Genomic DNA, 20,170 nt, shown 5'->3' on the forward strand with positions numbered 1-20,170 from the left:
TGTTATTCCTGAGCAAAACAGCTTAGGGAGAGCCCAGGCCCTGAGTTCAAGCCCCAGTACCAACACCAAAAGGAAACCCATTTTTTTTTTTAGTTTGGGGGGGGGGGTCGGTCGTGGGGCTTGAACTCTCTGTCTGGGCGCTGTCCCTCAGCTCTTCAGCTCAAGGCCAGTGCTCTATCACTTGAGCCAAAGTGCCACTTCTGGCTTTTTCTGCTTATGTGGTGCTGAGGAATCGAACCCAGGGACTCATGCATGTGAAGCAAGCACTCTACCACTGAGCCACCTTCCCAGGCCCAGGAAAACAGATTAAAAAAAATTTTAACCTAGGCTTTAGATGTACTTCCTATTAACTATTTCTAGACTTTGCTTACTAATCTATTGATATCCCAGTCAATATAATTTAAAATAAAAGGATTAAAGGACACAAGAAACAATACATATGATGATGACATCTACTGATTTTAAGTTCAGTCTGAACACTTTAATTTTTGAGAAAAAAATCTATTAGTCTTATTAACCAGTGTAGACATAAATTAAAACTTAAGTTTCTAAAAAGTAAAGCAAAAAGAATATCTCATTAAAAAAACTTATTGGATATACTAAAATAAACCATGAGTGTCAGAACTTAAGATAACTGTTCCTCACCTGAGGTGGTTCTTGCTCGCAGGACCATATGGGTACAAGTGGGGGCTGTGGCACTGTGTGGAGGAGAACCCACAGTGAAGAGGACAGCCCTGGAACTTGCTGCTGTTCCTGATGGCAGTGTCAGCATAACACCACAGGCTCCTGTAGGAGCTACAAGAAAGTTTGCCAAATCTTGTGTTACTTACTGGACAATGTTATTATTTGTGAGACTACAGGGATACTTTGACTTTTATATTAGTTTTTAAATCAGAAAATGCAATATAATATTAAATTAAATACAATATAATATTAAAGTATTTTAGAGCTGGATTTGGTGGTGAATACCTGAAACACACTTACAATCCTAACTACTCAGGAGCCTGAGATTTGAGAATTGTGATTCCAAGTCAACCCAGGCAGATACTCTTATCTCTAATTAATCAGCAAAAACCTGGAAGTGGAGATGTGGCTCAAGTGGTGGAGCACCAGCTATAAGTCAAAAGCTAAGAACAAAAGGCCCTGAATTCAAGTCCCAGTAGCAAAAAAAAGAATTACATTGAACTTTCCCCTAGAAACTATGCAACAAGCCAAGAATACAGTGAAATATTAACTAGTACAGCTTTTCTTTAGATTAGAAACCATTTCAATCAGTTATTTTGTTGTTCCAGATACTTCCTCCCTTGGGTGTTCAGAAGGAGAGTCAATTACAAAATGACAGTGAAAAAAAATGACAGTGAAAGCATGAAGAATAAGAAGAAAGACAGTCAACTCCCAATTTGAGTGCATATAATAATCACCAGGAGATTCCTAGAATTTATCCCCTGAAAATGTGATTAAACAAGACTGAATTAGGGTCTAAGCTTCCATTTTATTTCTGTGGGGTTTTTTTTGTACAAAAAACACACTTAGACTAATCTAGATACAAGTGGTCTATAAATTTAATGATTTCTGGAACAATTATGAAAGGCTCAGGAACTATGGATCTTTATATCTAGTTGTTATGTAAGAAATACTGTAGAGCTGGGAAGGTGGCTCAGTGGTAGAGCGCTTGCCTTGCATGCATGAGGCCCTGGGTTCGATTCCTCAGCACCATATAAGCAGAAAAAAAAAAAAAAGCTGGAAGTGGCACTGTGGCTCAAGTAGTAGAGCACTAGCCTTGAGCTGAAGAGCTGAGGGACAGCACCCAGGCCCAGAGTTCAGGCCCCACGACCAGACCAAAACAAACAAACAAACAAGAAACACTGTAGAGTACATATGTGTTTAGGCTAATATTGGGCAGTGTGATTCTATTGATAAAAAACAATTTTGGTTAGAAATCCTTCCAATTCATGGGCTTCTAATCTTCAAGATACTGAGCAAGCTTCTGATTTAACAAGTACTTAGAAGATGGGACAACAGAGATAACCTCCAGAACTGTAAGAAAATACATTAGTATTGTTTTAGCTGTTAAGATTTATTAAAATGTGGTAAGAAAGTATATATATGCTAACAAATTACCTGTACCCAAAGAAACTACATTTTTCTTACCTATATCCATTGGTCGTTCTGTGTTTAAACTATCTGTGTTGCCCATGTGTCCACCTAAAGGTGCTTTTAGTTGCTGATCTGATAACTTTCCAGTACTGACAGACCTAAAAAGAGCAGTGATGTTAATAATGGCAAAGCACAGACAGATTAATGAGAAGTCAAAGAACTAAAAAAACAGATGCCAGCAATTCTATAACGCAAATAAAAGAAACAGAAAAGCCACAAAGTTAGGAAGAACTCTGTATTTACACAATTTTAGGAAATATCCGGGGTTTTCAGACACTCTAAATCTAAAGCCTATATTATTACTCATATGGCATAAACCAGCAACTTACATAGTCTGGTGGCCTTTATAATTTCTATTATAAAATGAAATATGGTCATTTTGCTGTTACAGTTTCCATTTTAAGGTTAGAGAGCAATTGATCTTTTACCTGCCAAACATTGCCTTGCTCTGCTGCTCAGATCGATGCCTCTCACTTCCTTGTACTAATAGGCAATGGGAACATTCACGTGGGTCATTCCCATCTTTGAATTGCCCTTCAGCAGGCCCATGACGAGTAACCAAGGCTAATAGGTTGGAAGACGCTTGTGTTTTAGGGATTTTGAAAGGAGCTGTGGTCTAAAGAAATATAAGCTAGTTAATATGATGCAAGAAGGTTCAGAATAGGCAAGATTTATGTTTACTGGTCAGGCGTATACATTTTAGGATTCGAAGTGGGTTTAAATACTGGCTCTTCTATGGACAGCTTTTCTGTCATTGGGCAGTTCATTTATACTTTCTAAGCCTCAGACAGCTTTTCTTAAGATTAATGGGATCAATTAAATAAAACACCAACAAAATAAAGTATTGACATGATGTAAGGCACACAGTAAGTGCTCACTGAAATAACTTCTGTCTCTCATAAATGACTAAGGTCCTGTATATTTGAAAAATATTATGGCTATTTGCTTATCATAAATCTTTTCCCAAACCCATCTATGTTTTAAAAATATACCTTTAGAAAAGGGGAAGAGGGAAAGTGATGTAGGGAGTGAGTCTACTTAAGATATACTGCATGAATATGTGGACATGTCAGACTGCAACTCCCTTGTACAGCCAATTGATGCCAATAAAAATATAAAAAAGAAAAGAAAAAGAAACACACCTTAGTAGGAGAGCCAATAATTGTTGGTAAAGGAGTTTTAAAGAACCAATCAGAACTCCGTGGAGAGGATCCCATATGCTTGGTGGGAGAGGTTCCAAGGCTACCTGGCCGACTGGGCTGAGATGAGTAGCTGTACCCAGCTCCAGCATGGGATGGGCACACAGGGTCTGAGTGCTGTTTTCTGAGCTTCTGCTTGTTCTGATAGATATCAGTGAGGGTAGGGGCGCTCTGCAGTCTAGCACCCAATAAGAGGGACGGTGGTGACTGAGTCTGTGGCACTGGAGAACCTACCAAGAAAATGAATGCAATAGGAACCCACAGTGAAGAAGTGTAGTGTAAAAACAGAAAACAAGACAATTTTTATTTTTGATTTTTTTGCCAGTCCTGTGTCTTGAACTCAGGACCTGGGCACTGTCCCTGACTTCTTTTGCTCAAGGCTAGCACTCTATTACTTGAGCTACAGCCCCACTTCTGGCTTTTTCTGTGTATGGAGAACTGAAGAATCAAACCCAGGGCTTCATGCATGCTAAGCAAGCACTCTACCACTAAGCCACAATCCCAGCCCAAAGCAATTTTTAAAACATAGGAATTCTATTTTTTTAAAATTAATTAATTTTTTTTGTGGGTCATGGGTCTTGAACTCTGGGTCTGAGTGCTGTCCCTCAGCTCTTCAGCTCAAGGCTAGCTCTCTATCACTTGAGCCACAGGGCCATTTCTGAGGAATTCTAACAAATATCTTATTTTTATTTATTTATTTACTCAGTCAGTCATAGGGCTTGGACTGGGCACTGTCCTTGAGCTCTTTCATTTAAGGCTAGTATCCTACCACTTTGAACCATGGCTCTACTGGTTTTCTGGTAGGTAATTGGAGCTAAGAGTCTCACAGATTCCTGCCTAGGCTGGTTTCAAATCATGATCTTCAGCTCTCAGTCTCCTGAGTAGCTAGGATTACAGGCATTTGCTACCAGTGCCCAGCTGAATATTTTATTTTTCATGAGACATTCTAACAATTGTTAGCATGACAAGAGATAATTTTCTGTCATCCTTAAAAACAATGAGAAGAGCCAGGCGCTGGTGGCACATACCTGTAATCCTAGCTACTCAGTAAGCTGAGATCTGAGGATCATGGTTCAAAGACAGCCCGGGCAGTTAAGTCCATGAAACTCTTATCTCCAATAAACCTGAAGTGGCACTGTGGCTCAAGTGGTAGAGCACTCGCCTTGAGCTGAAGAGCTGAGGGCCAGTGCCCAGGCCCAGAGTTAAAGCCCCATGACTGACAAAAAAACAAAACAAAACAAAAAAACCCAACAATGAGAAGTACCTTATTGTTATTCTCAGGAGACAGAATTTAATAGATACATTAGCTGGTTTTGTCAGCAGCTAATAAGCTAGATTAATTCTGTATAAATAATGGTTAAAGTTAATGAAGGCAACAAAGTATTACACTACATAGGACAATTTCTATTTTTATAAGAATACATACTTGGGAAAAAAAGAATATATACTTGGGAACATCACTATAATTATTCTCTTCCATATAATGTTTCAAACTATCCTAGTTAAACCTGTTGTTGGAAAATAAAATCCCAAACTATAAAAGATGTAGGATAAAAGATCATAAACATAGTAGATCTTTCCTAGGTTTTATTTTTAGTTTAAAAAATAAAAGATGTATGGATAATTTATGGGCTGGGGGTATGGCTCAAGTAGTGTAGTGCATTTGCATAGTATGTGGAAGGCCCTAAATTCAATCTCCAATATCACAAAAGATAGAAAGGATCTTTTTTGTGTTCTGTCAGTTTCACTAATGACATATTTAAAACTTCAAGTATTTGCATACTCTACAAAGAAAACACTTGTCTATGGATTTTCTTCACTTTAAGGAGTTACCACATCAAGACCTTGAAATGTTGGGTATCCCTTTTTTCACATAAATCAAGTTGTTTCCCATTGAAAGTCCACCATCTTTGAGCTCCAGTTACATATTTTCTTTAGTTTCTTGTAAGTCAAACTATCATCAATAATAATAAGATCATACAATTATTTGTAGTGACCTAAAACTCTGAAGCTTGGAATGTTGGAATGTGCTAATAATCAGAGAGTTCAAGAGGCTGAGGAAAGAGGATTCTAAGTTCATTCAAGGCTACCCTGGCTACATAGTGAGACCTTAGTCTCAAAAACAAAACAAAACAAAACAAAACAACCACAACAGAAGGGCTGGGAAGGTGGCTCAGTGGTAGAGTGCTTGCCTTGCATGCATGAGGCACTGGGTTCGATTCCTCAGCACCACATAAGCAGCAAAAGTGCCAGAAGTAGCACTGTGGCTCAAGTGGTAGAGCGCTAGCCTTGAACTGAAAAGCTGAGGGACAGCACCTAGGCCCAGAGTTCAGGCTCCACAACCAGGGGAAAAAAAACCAGAAACAGACACTGACAAAAGTTTTATTAACCACTACAGGCTTGACCTCAATCCAAAGCTGACATTTACTTACAGAATAGTGTCCTACCCTTTACAGAAGTAATTTTAATAAATAAGCAAAAAACTGGGTGACGTGGTACATACTCATGATCTCAACAATTTGGGGGGGGTTAACATCAAGAATATGGTTTGAGGCCAGCCTAAGCAAAAAAGCTAGCAAGATTCTGAAGCAGTATGTAGTGGTATGCCTGTGATCCCAGCTATGTGGGAGGCCATAAGAAGAGGGATTGTCTGAGATCTGCTCCAGGCAAAAACACTGAGACTCTACTTGAAAAACAAGTAAATCAAAAGGGGTAGAAGAGTGGCTCAAATGGTAGAACATGTGCTTAATAAGTGCAATATCCTGTGTTCAAATCCTAGAGCCACTAAAAATTCAGATAGATAAAGTCAAATCAGGAAAAGTTATTTAAGCTTCACTTTTTTTTGGTGGGGGGGAAGGGTTCCTGGTGCTTGAACTCAGAGCCTGGGCTCTGTTCTTGAGCTTCTTTGTGCTTAAGGCTAGCGCTCAACCATTTGAGCCACAGCACCACTTCTGGCTTTTTCTGAGTGGTTTATTGGAAATAAGAGTCTCACAGATTTTCATGCCTGGGCTGGCTTTGAATTATGATCCTCAGATCTCAACCTCCTGAGTAGCTAGGATTATTGTACAGGCGAGAGCCACTGGCACCTGGCTTCAGCTTCACTTTTAAGAAAACACAAAATAGAAAAAACTAAATTTAGAAATTTGAGATTTTCAAAGTAATATGAAATTCCTCACATTCCCATACAATAAAATTTGAAATATTAAAGTATTTATAACTGGGCACTGATGGTTCATGCCTGTAATCTTAGCTACTCAGGAGGCTGAGAGCTGAGGATCCTGGTTCAAAACCAGCTTGGACAGTAAAGTCAGACTATCAAAAAAGCTGCAAGTGGCTGGGCACCTTCAGCTCATGCCAGTAATACTGGCTACTCAGGAGGCTGAGACATGAGAATCACAGTTCGAAGCAAGCCTGGGCCAGAAAGTCTGTGAGACTCTTATCTCCAATAAACTACTCAGAAAAGGCCAGAAGTGATGCTGTGGCTCAAGTGGTAGAGTGCTAGCCTTGAGCACAAAGAGGCTCAAGGACAGCATCCAAGCTCTGAGTTCAAGCTCCAGGACCATCATTTAAAAAAAGCTGGAAGTAGAGCTGAGGCTCAAGTGGTAGGGTACTAGCCTTGAGCAAAAGAAGCTCAGGGACAGCACCCAGGCCCTGAGTTCAAGCTCTAGGACTGAGCCCCTCCCACCCCACTCCACCTCCCCTACCCCCCCCCCCCCCCACACACACACACTAAAAAGAATTTACACATATGTGTCCAGGCATATATATTATACAACAAAGCAATAAATTTATGCTTTATTGTAATAATACAATAAAGCAATTCCTTTTTCTTTCTTTTTGTGCTGGTCCTGAGGCTTGAACCTTATCCCTGAGATTTTTTGCTCAAGGCTAGTTCTCTACCACTTGAGCCACAGCTCCACTTGTGGTTCTTTGCTGGTTAACTGGAGATAAGAGTCTCAAAGAATTTCCTGCCTGTGCTACCTGTGATTGAAATTCTCAGATCTCAGCCTCCTGAGTAGCTAGGATTATAGTGGTGAGCCACCAGTGCCAAGCTCAGCAATTTCTTTTTTATCCAGTGCTGACTGGTGGCTCTCACCAAGAAATAGGTTAATCAAGGTAACAAATTTCATTTTCTAAATTAATTTTCTTAATCTGTGTGGCAATGACTAAAACTTACCCAAATTATTTAATTCCTAAGACTTATTTCCATAAGGAAGTCTCATTCTGAAAAGGATACTAAGTAAAAGAATAAAACACATTAGGAGCCAGGTGTTGGTGGCTCATGCCTATAATCCTAGCTATTCAAGAGGCTGAGATGTGAGGATCATGGTTCAAAGCAAGCCTGGACAGGAAAAGTCAGTAGGACTCCTATCTCCAATTAATCACCAAAAACCTAGAAGTGGAGGAATGGCTCAAGTGGTAGAGTACTAGCCTTGAGTGAAAATGTTAAGGGACAATGCCCAGGTCCAGCGTTCAAGCTCTTGTACTAGAACAAAAAATAAATAAATAAAATTAAACACATTAGATCAAAACACTAAAAAGCAGGAGAGGAAATATTCTATATTAATTCTGTTGTTTTGGTAAAACTGGTAAAAAATCAGTATTACAAAATTCAAGTGATTAATATAGCAAATTATTTTTCCTACCTGAGGAGTTTCTACTCCTAGATTCATGGCCCTGAGGATGCCCACAGCAACATTGACTACACTGTTCTGGAATGGTACCAACTATGAAGTGAGATTGTAAAAGAAAAAAAAATTACTACAAACCAAGTAAGTCAACAGGCAATACATGCACAAATTGCTCACTGTACAATCGTTTACACAATTTTAACTGGCAAAGGTTTAGAGTAACTAATATTTATTGAGAAACCAATGTGCTAGACCCTGGGTACAATGAAATTAAAATAATGCAATATAATTAGATTTGAAACAACATAGGGAAGAAGGCCATGTAAACAAATAAATGCAAATAATAGGTATGTGTATAAAGCATTTTACTGGCTGGGTGCTTATGGCTAACATTTGTATTTCTAGCTACTCAGAAGGCTGAGATCTGAAGATTGATGTTTGAAGCCAAGACAAGAAAGTCCTTGGAACTCTCTATCTCCTATTACCCACCAAAATGCCAGAACTGGAGCTATGGCTCAAGTGTTACAGTACTAGCCTTGAGCAAAAACCCTTAGGGACAGTGCCCAGGCCCTGAATTCAAGCCTCAGTACAGGCACACACTCACAAAAAAGCTGAAGTACAAGAATTTGTACTGTGGGCTGGGAAGGTGGCTCAGTGTAGAGCGCTTGCCTTGCATGCATGAGGTCCTGGGTTCAATTCCTCAGCACCACATAAGCAAAAAGAAAAAAGCCGGAAGTGGCACTGTGGCTCAAGTGGTAGAGCGCTAGCCTTGAGCTGAATTGCTGAGGGACAGCGCCCAGGCCCAGAGTTCAGGCCCCACGACCAGACCCCCCCCCCCGCCCCCCCAAAAAAAAAAAAAGAATTTGTAGTACAAAGTGCTTGGCGCTATGGAGCTACAGGGCACAACTGTTGTCTATGTATTCATTTGCTCCCAGGGTCACTCCAAGACAATGACTAATTCAGCACTGTTGAAGTATGTACAAGAATTCCTTTGACAAGCTAGTACTTGGATAGTCTGTAGTCTGGATAAAACTTTCTGAAAACTACTATAGTCTGAGACTCTTCTTATCCAAATTCCCCTTTATGAATTTCTTTCCAAGGTTTCAGACCTGAACCTGGTCTGTAGGCCCTTCTTCTCAACCTTCCCCTTTGGCTTTTACAAATACTTCCTCCCATCAGTCTCTTGCATGATAAGGTCTTTGCAACCATCTCCCTGAGAAATCAAACTGAAACAAGAAGAAGGTTTCAAAGAATTTATACAGACAAGAGACAAGTGAATAACAAGAAAGGGCAAGAGGCAAAGTAGCAGTCTTCTCCTTGACTGCAAGGTTAGGATCTTGCATTTAGTGCCTCAGGTGTTGCTAAGGGAGTAATGAAAGGGCACCATTTTATTTGAAGATTTCTCAGGTAAAAATATCTAAGACCATTTCAATAGGTAATGAGGAAATTTCAATTTTGTAGGTATATTATTATAGGGTCTCCTGTGAGATTCTGACTACAGATAGGCTCCTCTGTTCTTCCCACCACTTTAGTGCCATTTTCATAGATGCTACAGATGCAGTAGCTTTGGCCTCCCTTAGATATACTCTGAATTTCAGCATTTTGTTCCTTTTGTTTCAGGTTCTCCTTATTCCGATGAAAGACTGTGTAGGTGAAGTGGGAAGATGTGTAACAAAGCTACTGCTATATTTCCATTGGAAGGCTTCTGGTAGATGTGACTCAGAGCTATTGTATTTTAATCCTCATACACATAAATGATAGCAGAGTTGGCATTTAATGCACTTTAGCCTAAGACTTCTAACTGATGTTTTGAACCTGTAGACTTAGTGAAGATACTTTTGACACATATGTTATTATATTCTCAAGTTTATACAGAGATTCTCAAGGGGGATTTGGGAGTGGAATACAGTGGGTGGGATAGGACACAAGCCTCCAGTAGGTTCACATGACTGCCATCATAAACCAATCTTTCTATGCAGAGTATGCCACATAAAATTGGTTGCAGTGAAAAAAGGTTGAAAATAACTGCTTTAAACTCTCCTTACCCAAAGGGGAAGGTGAATAAGGTCTGGAAGACCCAGTAGAGAGTCTTCGCCCAACTGTCTGTACTGTGTCTGCAGGTGCTGGGGAGCAGGACCCCAGCCGGAGGAAACCCATGGGGCTGGTGTTAGACCTTCGTACTACTGCAGATCTGAAAAGAAAAAGAGAATTAACTCTTTTTGGAAGAATCTAGATTTACTGCTGTCTGTCTAATTTATTTTCTGGAAACTTCTTCACAATGCGGGGGTTGAGATCTAAGGATTGTGATTCAAAGCCAGCCCGGGCAGAAAAGTCTGTTAGACTCTGATCTCCAATTAACTACCAAAAAGAAAAGAAAAGAAAAGAAAAAGCTAGAAGTGGAGCTGTGTCTCAAGAATAGAGTACTAGCCTTGATCAAAAGAATTCAAGGAGCCAGGCGCCGGTGGCTCACGCCTGTAATCCTAGCTACTTAGGAGGCTGAGATCTGAGGATCTTGGTTCAAAGCCAGCCCAGGCAGGAAATTCCATGAAACTCTTATCTCCAATAAACCACCAGAAAACCCAAAGTGGCACTGTAGCTAAAGTGGTAGAGTGTTAGTCTTGAGCTGAAGAGCTGAGGTACAGTGCTCAGATTGAGTTTAAGCCCCAGGACTGGCACAAAAACAAAAAAAAATTACTTAAGACTTAAGTTTTTGTTCATAAGCTTCATATTTATTACTATATTTGAAATTACACTGAGAAATTTTAAAAATTAATTCATTACAAGTATGTTTATTTAACATAAAATGATGAAATACACATATTTTTAAAACAAAATAAGTGAGGTGATAGAGGATTATGATCCATTCATTTGGTGTAGGCCATCTGGGCTGTTTCTATAATTTGGCTATTGAGAATAGTGCAGCAGTGAACATGGATGTTCAAGCGTCTTTACTGTATCCTTACTTGTAATATCTCGGTAGATGTCCAAGCGTATGGTTGGGTCATAAGTTTAGTTTGATGTTTAGTTTTTTGAAGAACTTCCAAACCTCCTTCCACAGTGGTTGTTGTAGTTTATATTCCCACCAATAGCGCAATAGGGTTCCTTTTTCCTATATCCCTTTCAGCATTTGTTCTTGTCTGAATTTTTGATGGTTGCCAGTCTAACTGGGCAAGATGAAACCTCAAAATTGTTTTAATTGGCATTTCCTTTATAGCCAGGGATGTTGAGCACTTCTTTATGTGTCTACCATTATTGCTTCTTCTGACAAGTGTCTTAAGCTCCTTTGCTCATTTATTGATTGCTTTATTACTTGGGGGGGAGGATGTTAACTTTTAGAGCTTCTTGCATATTTTGGATACACAGCTGGCATGAAGATTTTCTCCCAATTGTTGGCTGTCTTTCTAGTAACTATGTCCTTTGCAGCAAAGGAACTTTTTATTTTGATGTAATCCTATTTATCAATCTCTCTCCTATTTGCTGTGCTCCTGGGACTCAAAAAAATTCCTGGGGCTAGGGATGTGGCTTAGTGGTAGAGTGTTTGCCTAGTATGCATGAAGCTCTGGATTCGATTCCCAAGTACCACATAAACAGAAAAAGCCAGAATTGGCACTGTGGCTCAAGTAGTAGAGTGCTAGCCTTGAGCAAAAGCAGCTCAGGGACAATGCCTACGCCCTGAGTTCAAGCTTTCATTGGCCAAAAATAAAATAAAATAAAATAAAAAATCCTACCTATGCCTATCGGTTCTAACGTTTCTCCTACTCCATCATCTTGCAGTAGTTTCAAAATTTCCAGTCTAATGTTGAGGTCTTAAATCCACTTTGAGTTGATATTGGTGCATGGTGACAAACATGGATCCATTTTAGTTATATCCGTGTGTGTGTGTGTGTGTGTGTGTGTGTGTGTATGGATGTCCAGTTTTCCCAACACCAATTAATTATTCAAGAGGCTATCTTTTTTTTCTGCTACCATATATCTTTGGTTCCTTGTCAAATATCCAATAATTGTAGGTATATGGCTTTATTTTTGGGCCTTCTAGTCTCTTCTATTTATCTTTGGGGCTGTATCTGTGCCAGTTAACAAGCTATTTTTGTTATGATAACTGTTATGATACCACCAGCATTGCTTTTTTTTTTTTTTTTTTTTTTTTGCCTAGAATTGCTTTGGCTATTTGAGGTCTTTTGTTGTTCCATATGAATTTTTAGGTTGTTTTCTCTATCTCGGTGAAGAATGTCATCGGGATTTAGATAGGGATTACATTTGACAATTTTGATAGTAGATTGCCTTTGACACTATGGCCTGTCCATGAACATCCATTTCCTGATATCATCTTTCATTTCTTTCTTCAGATTTTTAGTTTTCACTGTAGAGGATTTTTGCTTCCTTGGTTATGTTTATTCTAACACATATATATATGTATATATATGTATCTTTTTGAGGCTTTGCAAATGGAATTGTTTTGCAGATTTTCCTCTGCTTATACATTGTTGGTATACAGAAAGGCTTCTGATTTTTGTGGCTGATTTTGTATCCTTTAACTTTGCCAAAGTTGTTAATCAGCTCTAGGAGCTTGGCGATGGAGTCCACAAATAGGGATAGTTTGACTTCTTTCCCTATGTGAATTCTTTTTATGTCTTTCTCTTGCCTTATTGCGCTATGTCCTTTGATTGGGGAATTAGCCCATTGATGTTTAACATTACTATGGAGAAATGTCATGTTTCCTGCCATTTTGTTGTCTTCCTATAGCTTCCTTCCTCTTTTTGTGTTTACTAACGTAATCTTGTAGTGATTTTTATTTGAAGTTATGTTTCCTTGACTGTGATTGTCTTCTTCAGATACTGTACTTTCCTTCAGTATTCTTCATAGTGCTGGATAAATGTTCATGAATTCCTTTAATTTTTGTTTTGTTGTAGAAGGTTGTAGTTTTTCCATCAATTATGAGTGATAGCTTTGCTGGGTACACTAATTTAAGTTGGTAAGTGTTGGTTAGAGCTTACATTATACCATTCCAGGCTTTCCTTGCATTCAGAGTTTGTGTAGAGAAATCTGTTCCTAATCTTCTTTTCATTCTTTGATTTTGCTGTATTTAAGTTTAATTCCTCCTTTTCCAAGTCCAGCATTTTTCACTATGATGTATCTAGAAGTATTTCTTCTTGGATCCTCTCTGTTAGGAATTCTGTATGCCTCTGTCAAGTGGGTGAGATTCTCTTTCTTGAAGTTGGGGAAGTTTTCTGTTATTATTTTGTTAAATAGGGTTTTAATGCCTTTAGTTTTGAATTCTTCTCCCTCATCTATCTTGCTTATGTGTAGATTTGATCTTTTGGCCAAATTTCCAGTATGTTCAGAGTGTTTTTATCCATTCCTTTTTTTTGGGGGGGGGGGGAGTGGGGGTCTGGTCATGGGGCCTGAACTGTGGGCCTGGGCGTTGTCCCTCAGCTCTTCAGCTCAAGGCTAGTGCTCTACCACTTGAGCCACAGCACCACTTCTGGCTTTTTTCTTTTTGCTTATGTGGTGCTGAGGAATTGAACCCAGGGTCTCATGCATGCAAGGCAAGCGCCACTTTCCCAGCCCCCATTGCTTTGATTTTCTTTTTGTTCCATTTCTTCTGCTTTATCCTCAACTCCTGATACCCTAGGGTTTTTTTGTTTTGTTTTGTTTTTTGACGGTCCTGGGCTTGAAATCAGGGCTTGGGCACTGTACCTGGGCTTCTTTTTTTGCTTAAGGCTAGCGCTCTACCACTTGAGCTACAGCACCACTTCTAGCTTTTGCTGTGTATGTGGTACTGAGGAATCGAACCCAGGGTTTCATTCATGCTAGATAAACACTTTATCACTAAACCATCTTCCTAGCCTGATACCTTGGTTTTCAGCTTTTTTAATTCTATTGCTTATGCTTTCAACTCTGCTTTGCAATAGGAAATAGAGCCTTTCGTGGTTCCAAGCTCTTTGTTGATGTCAATTCTTATGTGCTTTATTGACATTATGGTGAAATAGTTCTGCATCTGGATGTGGCAGTCTGGCATTCCAGTTCCTGCTTTTCCATTTTGGACCTTTAGTTCTAGAACTGTAGGTGTGTCACTGTCTGCACCAACCGCTGCTGAGGGTAGGGGTGGGATGAGGCACCTTACTGTGGTACCTCTCCAGTTTCTATCCTTGTATGCATGCAGTATAAATTCTTCTTTGTTGGTGTGTATCTCTGTTTATAGTTTTCTTGGTGTCACTCGAGGTGAAGTGCATTCTATGACCCTAGTTCGCTTTGATCGGAGAGAAATTACTCTGCCAATCTTCCTTTCCTTTCACCATCACTTTTAACAGAAATGTCAGAGAAGTCACTAAGAAGTTGTCAACATCATAATGAATATGAATTTTACAAATTTCGAACTTTTTTGAATGGAAAAATTGATATTTATTGTCCCTTGTTTTCAAAGTAGTAAAAAATTAGTTCATTTCTAACAAAAATTGTTGCTAGACTGTAGTTTGTCCATCATTCTTTAAAATAAAAAGGTAATTAATACATACACCCATGTGTGTGCACGAGCACGTGCATGCATGCACACGTACGTGTGCGCGCGTACACACACACACACACACACACACACATATATATACAGACTAGTTCAGCTTTCAACTTAAACAACTGTACAATATTTTTCCTAAGACGGCTGCTCTAACATGCCACAAAACTGCTTCATGGATTTGTGCTTTTCAACAAGAAATAACATTTGATGCCTTGTTAAGGACATGTTTTTGTACTGAAAAAAATATATTGGTGAAGAACACAGACTGTTCAGTTGATATTACCACTTTGATTCATACTAAAGTACCTGCTATTTTATTCATCTCTGCTTTCTGCACCATTATATATCAATGCAGTCAAGAGAGTAAACAACATTATAGATAATTATGAAAAGAATGACCTCACAGGCCCTAGGAAGAGATGCACAGACCATACATTGAGAATCACTGCTGGATATACCATTCATCATTCTACTTTTTTCATTTCATTTCTTTTTTTTTTTTGGTCGGTCATGGGGCTTGAACTCTGGGCTTGGGCGCTTCCCTCAGGTCTTCAGCTCAAGGTGAGCGCTCTACTGCTTGAGCCACAGCGCTGTTTCTGGTTTTCTAGTGCTTTATTGGCGATAAGAGTCTCACGGAGTTTCCTGCCTGGGCTGGCTTTGAACCGTGATCCTCAGATCTCAGCCTCCTGAGTAGCTAGGACTACAGGAGTGAGCCACTGGTGCCCAGCTACTTTTTTCATTTCATATTACACCTTAGAAACTTAACTGATTCTGTACTTAAGAGAGCTTCTTTATTCTTTTGGAATAAAAGCTGCATAGTATTCCATCGTTCTAGATGGAGTATATTAGTCCTTTACTGGTGGGCATTTTAATTTTATCTCATTCTTTACAATTTTTTAAATTGTTATTATAAAGATGCTGTAATAGATACAGTTACGTAAGTCAGGTAAAAAGAACATTTCTTTTTGGACAATGTCACCTCTTCCCTTTCTCATTCTTTTTTTTTTTTTTTTTTTTTTTTTGGTGGTTGTGAACTCTGGGCCTGGGCACTGTCCCTAAGCTCTTCAGCTCAAGGCTAGCATTCTACCACTTGAGTCACAGTGCCACTTTCAGTTTTCTAGTGGCTAATTGGAGATAAGAGTCTCACGGACATTGCTGCCCAGGCCAGCTTTGAACTGCGATCCTCAGATCTCAGCCTCCTGAGGAGGTAGGATTACTGGTGTGAGCCACTGGTGCCGGGCTACTCATTAAAAATTAGTAACTTTGTATACATGCAATCTCATACACAGACTATATAGAGACTGTGAATAGACCATATATATTTACATGTAAAACAAGTAACCAGATATTAAAGTGCTATTTTTTTTCCCTTCATTTTGCTTGGGTTCTCTTGAGACTTAAGCCTCTCTGGGGTTTCTGTGAAGAGCTACTAATTCTATTCTGCCATAATCCCTGATCACACACATACAGTTAACATTTGCCATGCTGAATCAAAAATCTTTCTTCCACTCTCTGTTTTCTAGAAATGAAATGTAATCACCACTGAATAACTAGTCTTATATTTTTACAAGTTAAGTTTTAGTGTTTAAATCTTTATTACCATCTTTTTTTTGGGGGGGGGTCTGGTGGTGGGGCACTCTACCACTTGACCACAGTGCCACTTCCGGCTTTTTTCTTTTTGCTTATGTGGTGCTGAGGAATCGAACCCAGGGCCTCATGCATGCAAGGCAAGCGCTCTACCACTGAGCCACCTTCCCAGCCCTATAACCATCTTTTTGTATGTGCTTATTCATGAACTGGGGTTTAAACTCAGGGCCCCAAGCTCTTGCTTGGCTTTTTCCACTAAAAGCTGATATTGTATCACTGGAGCCTTACCTCTAGTTCAGTATTTTGTTGGCTAACTCATAGGCACTCAGTTTGTTAATTCTTTTTTTTTTAATATATTTTTATTGTGAAAATACTGTACAGAGGGGTTACAATTACGTGGGTAAGATAATGAGCACATTTCTTATCAAGCATTGTAGCCTCCTGCTTTGTTTCCCCTTCCCGTCCCTTCGTATCCTCCCCCCACCCCCGTCTTCCCCCACCAAAGTTGTAAAGTTCATTTTTCGACATAACGACTTGTACATCTCATTGTTGCAATGGGTCCTCTTGTATCCCTGTTTTTACAATTTGTTTTTTCCCTTCCCCTCCATATATACCAACATCATATATAGTGAAAGCAGGGGTTGTACCATGGGGGAGGGACATACAAGGCAACAAAGACATAATCTTATAAATATGTTAGAAACAATCGCATGAAAGGTCTCTCTCTCTCTCTCTCTCTTTTTTTTTTTTGTCAGTCGTGGGGCTTGAGCTCTAGGCCTTGGAGCTGTCCCTGATGTTTGTTAATTCTTTATAGCGAGGTGCTAGTTGTTCATGCCTATAATCCTAGCTACTCAAGAGGCTGAGATCTGAGGAACATGGTTCAAAGCCAGCCTAGACAGGAAAGTCCATGAGACTCTTATCTCCATTTAACCACCAGAAAACCAGAAGTGGTGCTGTGGCTCAAAGTGGTAGAGTGCTAGCCTTTAGCAAAACTCAGGGACAGCACCAAGCCCTTAGAACCATGACCAAAAACAAAAATAATAATTATACTTTATATATAATATTATGTATAATAGCATATTATGTGTATATTACATATAATTATACATATGTGTACATTTTAAATAATATCATTAATAATAAAAATGTTAAGAAAATAAAAAGAATGAAGACATTAACTTACCTTGGAGAACCATGTGGATTTGTGCCAGAGCTGGAAGTAGATGAGAGATTCTGCTCAATGCGCTGATAATTCCTTATTTGAGTAGGAACTGGAATTGGGGCTGTTTCACTGTGAGGTGACACAGTAGGCTGACACTGCCTGTTATCGTTTATTGAAAAAGGAAAGAAATATCTGTAAGACATGAGGAAAAGCTCAACATTCCTGGCCATAAAGGAAATGCAAATGAAACAATTTTGAGATTCCATTTTACCCCAGTAAGATAGACCAGCATTGATAATTTGAATAGTAACAAATATTGGCAGGGATGTGGGGAAAAAAGAACCCTATTACACTGCTAATGGGAATGTAAACTATTACAACCACTATGGATGGTAGTTTGGAGATTGTTGTTGTTGTTGTTGCTGTCAGTTGTGGCGCTTGAACTCTGGGTCTAGGTGCTGTCCCTGAGTTCTTCAGCTCAAGGTGAGTGCTCTACCACTTGAGCCACAGAGCCACTTCCAGTTTTCTGGTGGTTAATTGGAGAGAAGAGTCTCATGGACTTTGCTCCCCGGGCTGGCATTGAACCACAATCCTCACATCTCAGCCTCCTGAGTAGCTAGGATTATAGGCATAAGTACCAGAGCCTGGCTAGTTTGGAGATTTTTAAAAAACTGAATATAGAACTACCCTATGATCCAGCAATACCACTCTTTGGCATCTATCCAGAGCATTCTAAATCAGGATATGGTAAAGACAATTACACTTCCATGTTTATTGCTGTGCTATTTACAATAGGCAAGTTATGGAGCCGGGTGCCGGTGGCTCATGCCCGTAATCCTAGCTACTCAAGAGGCTGAGATCTGAGGATCATGGTTCAAAGCCAGCTCAGGCAGGAAACTCTGTGAGACTCTTATCTCCAATAAACCACTAGAAAACCATTAGTAGCACTGTGGCTCAAGTGGTAGAGCACTCACCTTAAGCTGAAGAGCCGAGGGATAGCACCCAAGCAAAGAGTTCAAGCCCCATGATCCGAAAAAAAAAAAAAAGGCAAGTTATGGAAATGGCCCAAATGCCCTACAATAGATGAGTGAAAATGTGGCTAACACCATGCCTAGATAGTTTTAATCATTACCTGCCACACTACAAACAGTGCTCCAGCTGCAAAGCTTAGTGTTAGAGTAGCAAAAAGAGGTGTGTGAATAGAAGTTATTTGTTGTGTGCATAAATTGAGGACATTTTAAATGAGTATAAACAATACAACTAACCATAAGACTTAAGTCTCAATTTCTCACAGAGTTGCTCACTAGCCAGCCTAGAATGTCATTGAGTTGAGAATATTTGTCCCAAATTCAGTAAAAAAAAAGAAAGAAAGAAAATGTGGTATATATACACAATGGAATTTTATACATCTACTAGAAAGGATAATATGTCATTTGCAGGGAAATGGATGAACCTAGAACAAATCAGGTTAAGTGAAGCAAGCCAGGCTCAGAGAGACAAATGGCACATTTTTTTCTCATCTATGGAGGCTAGATCTAAAATATAACTAGGCACAATAATATATACAGCACTCAATGTATTTACACACAAACAAACTGACTAAAGGATGGTATTCTTAGAGGAAAAATCCTCTGAACAACTAAAATACTGTTTATCAAAACAAATACTAGGAAATGGAAACATGGACCTTTTTGTGGGAGGTCAAAAAGGGACACAGGAATGGAGGAAGGGTGAGCAAATGTAGTCATTGTATTAAATATACATTATGTAAAAATGAACTGCGTAACTTATGGGTAGGGATGAGAGGGAGAAAATGGGGGAGAACAAAGCAAGGGTGACATTGTCCAGGAAGCATTGTACTCACAATCTGACTTTATGGAATTTTAAACCTTTTATAACTACTTAATAATAACAATAAAAATATCAATGACTTTTTCTTTCATCTGAACTGTTAATGATATTTAGAGAAAATTCTAGAAAGAGACAAATGATCACTTCTGGATATAAACAAGAAATAGCCCTGTTGAAATATGTATAAAACAACAATACCAAAAAAATCACACCTGTATCTAAAGAACTACTCTGGAATTCCTCTGTACATTCAAGACTAAAAATTGTACCAATAACCCCCAAAACAGTCCCTCTACAACAACAGGAAAAATCCACAGGCTTGCAGAATTGTTAATCCCACATTCTGTTGTTCATTACTATATGATAGAAAAAAATATTTCTAGAAAAACATGCTGGGTAAAAGAACAAGAAGTTCAAGAGCAAAGATGACTGGAATGTTTACAAAAGTCATGAATGCAGCAAGCATTTCCAAGGAACTTTTCACTACACAAAGACGGAAAACACATTGCGCAATTCTCAAAGCATACAACTGATATGAAGTTCACATTCAAGTGTATTTGTTTTCCTTAACTTATTAGTGTTTTCTCCTTGATTTTAATAAATTCAGAAGTGGTATATATGTCTCTAGGTGACTTCCAGTTCATTTTACAACATATCCTAAAACAATATTGGAGATAATATTGTGCCTTAAGAAAGGTGACATTTCATTCTTGTATAGTTCTAACAATTCCACATTTTCCCTGGTTAAAAAGATAAAAAGAAATCACATATTGACTCATTCAGTAAATAAGAGAAGCTAACCCAGATAGAAAAGTTTGTAAGATTCTATTTCTAATACTAGCAAAATGCTGGGCTGGAAGTGTGGTTCAAGTGGTAGAATGCCAGCCAAGCAAATAAACAGGCCACGTAAGCATGAAGCCCTGAGTTCAAACCCCTGTACTACCAAAAAAGAAAGAAAAAAGGAAAAAGTCCCATTTGTAGAAGATATGTTGTTTTTCAGTAGTTATCCATCCATTATTTCTAATAGAATTAAAAATTTATTGATGGTAGTGATATGACCAGTTAAATT

The 20,170-nt window shown here is 38.9% G+C and overlaps 1 protein-coding gene across 2 annotated transcripts in view; it reads right to left on the reverse strand.

The window, feature by feature from the left end:
• Positions 1-20,170, reverse strand: part of Ulk2 (unc-51 like autophagy activating kinase 2) — an 85,104-nt gene that overhangs the window by 13,435 nt on the left and 51,499 nt on the right. Inside the window, exons 15-21 of one of the 2 annotated variants that reach the window (XM_042672431.1) lie at positions 17,272-17,409; positions 10,033-10,178; positions 8,003-8,083; positions 3,300-3,586; positions 2,586-2,773; positions 2,152-2,255; positions 646-795 (exon numbers count right to left, since the gene is read on the reverse strand). In XM_042672431.1, coding sequence (XP_042528365.1) covers positions 646-795; positions 2,152-2,255; positions 2,586-2,773; positions 3,300-3,586; positions 8,003-8,083; positions 10,033-10,178; positions 17,272-17,409 — 1,094 coding nt within the window. The remainder of the gene's footprint in view (positions 1-645; positions 796-2,151; positions 2,256-2,585; positions 2,774-3,299; positions 3,587-8,002; positions 8,084-10,032; positions 10,179-17,271; positions 17,410-20,170) is intronic. The other variant, XM_042672442.1, reaches the window with a different exon arrangement.

This window comes from Dipodomys spectabilis, unplaced genomic scaffold, assembly GCF_019054845.1.
Source record: "Dipodomys spectabilis isolate Male_0828 unplaced genomic scaffold, ASM1905484v1 ptg000018l, whole genome shotgun sequence".
Lineage (NCBI taxonomy): Eukaryota > Metazoa > Chordata > Mammalia > Rodentia > Heteromyidae > Dipodomys > Dipodomys spectabilis.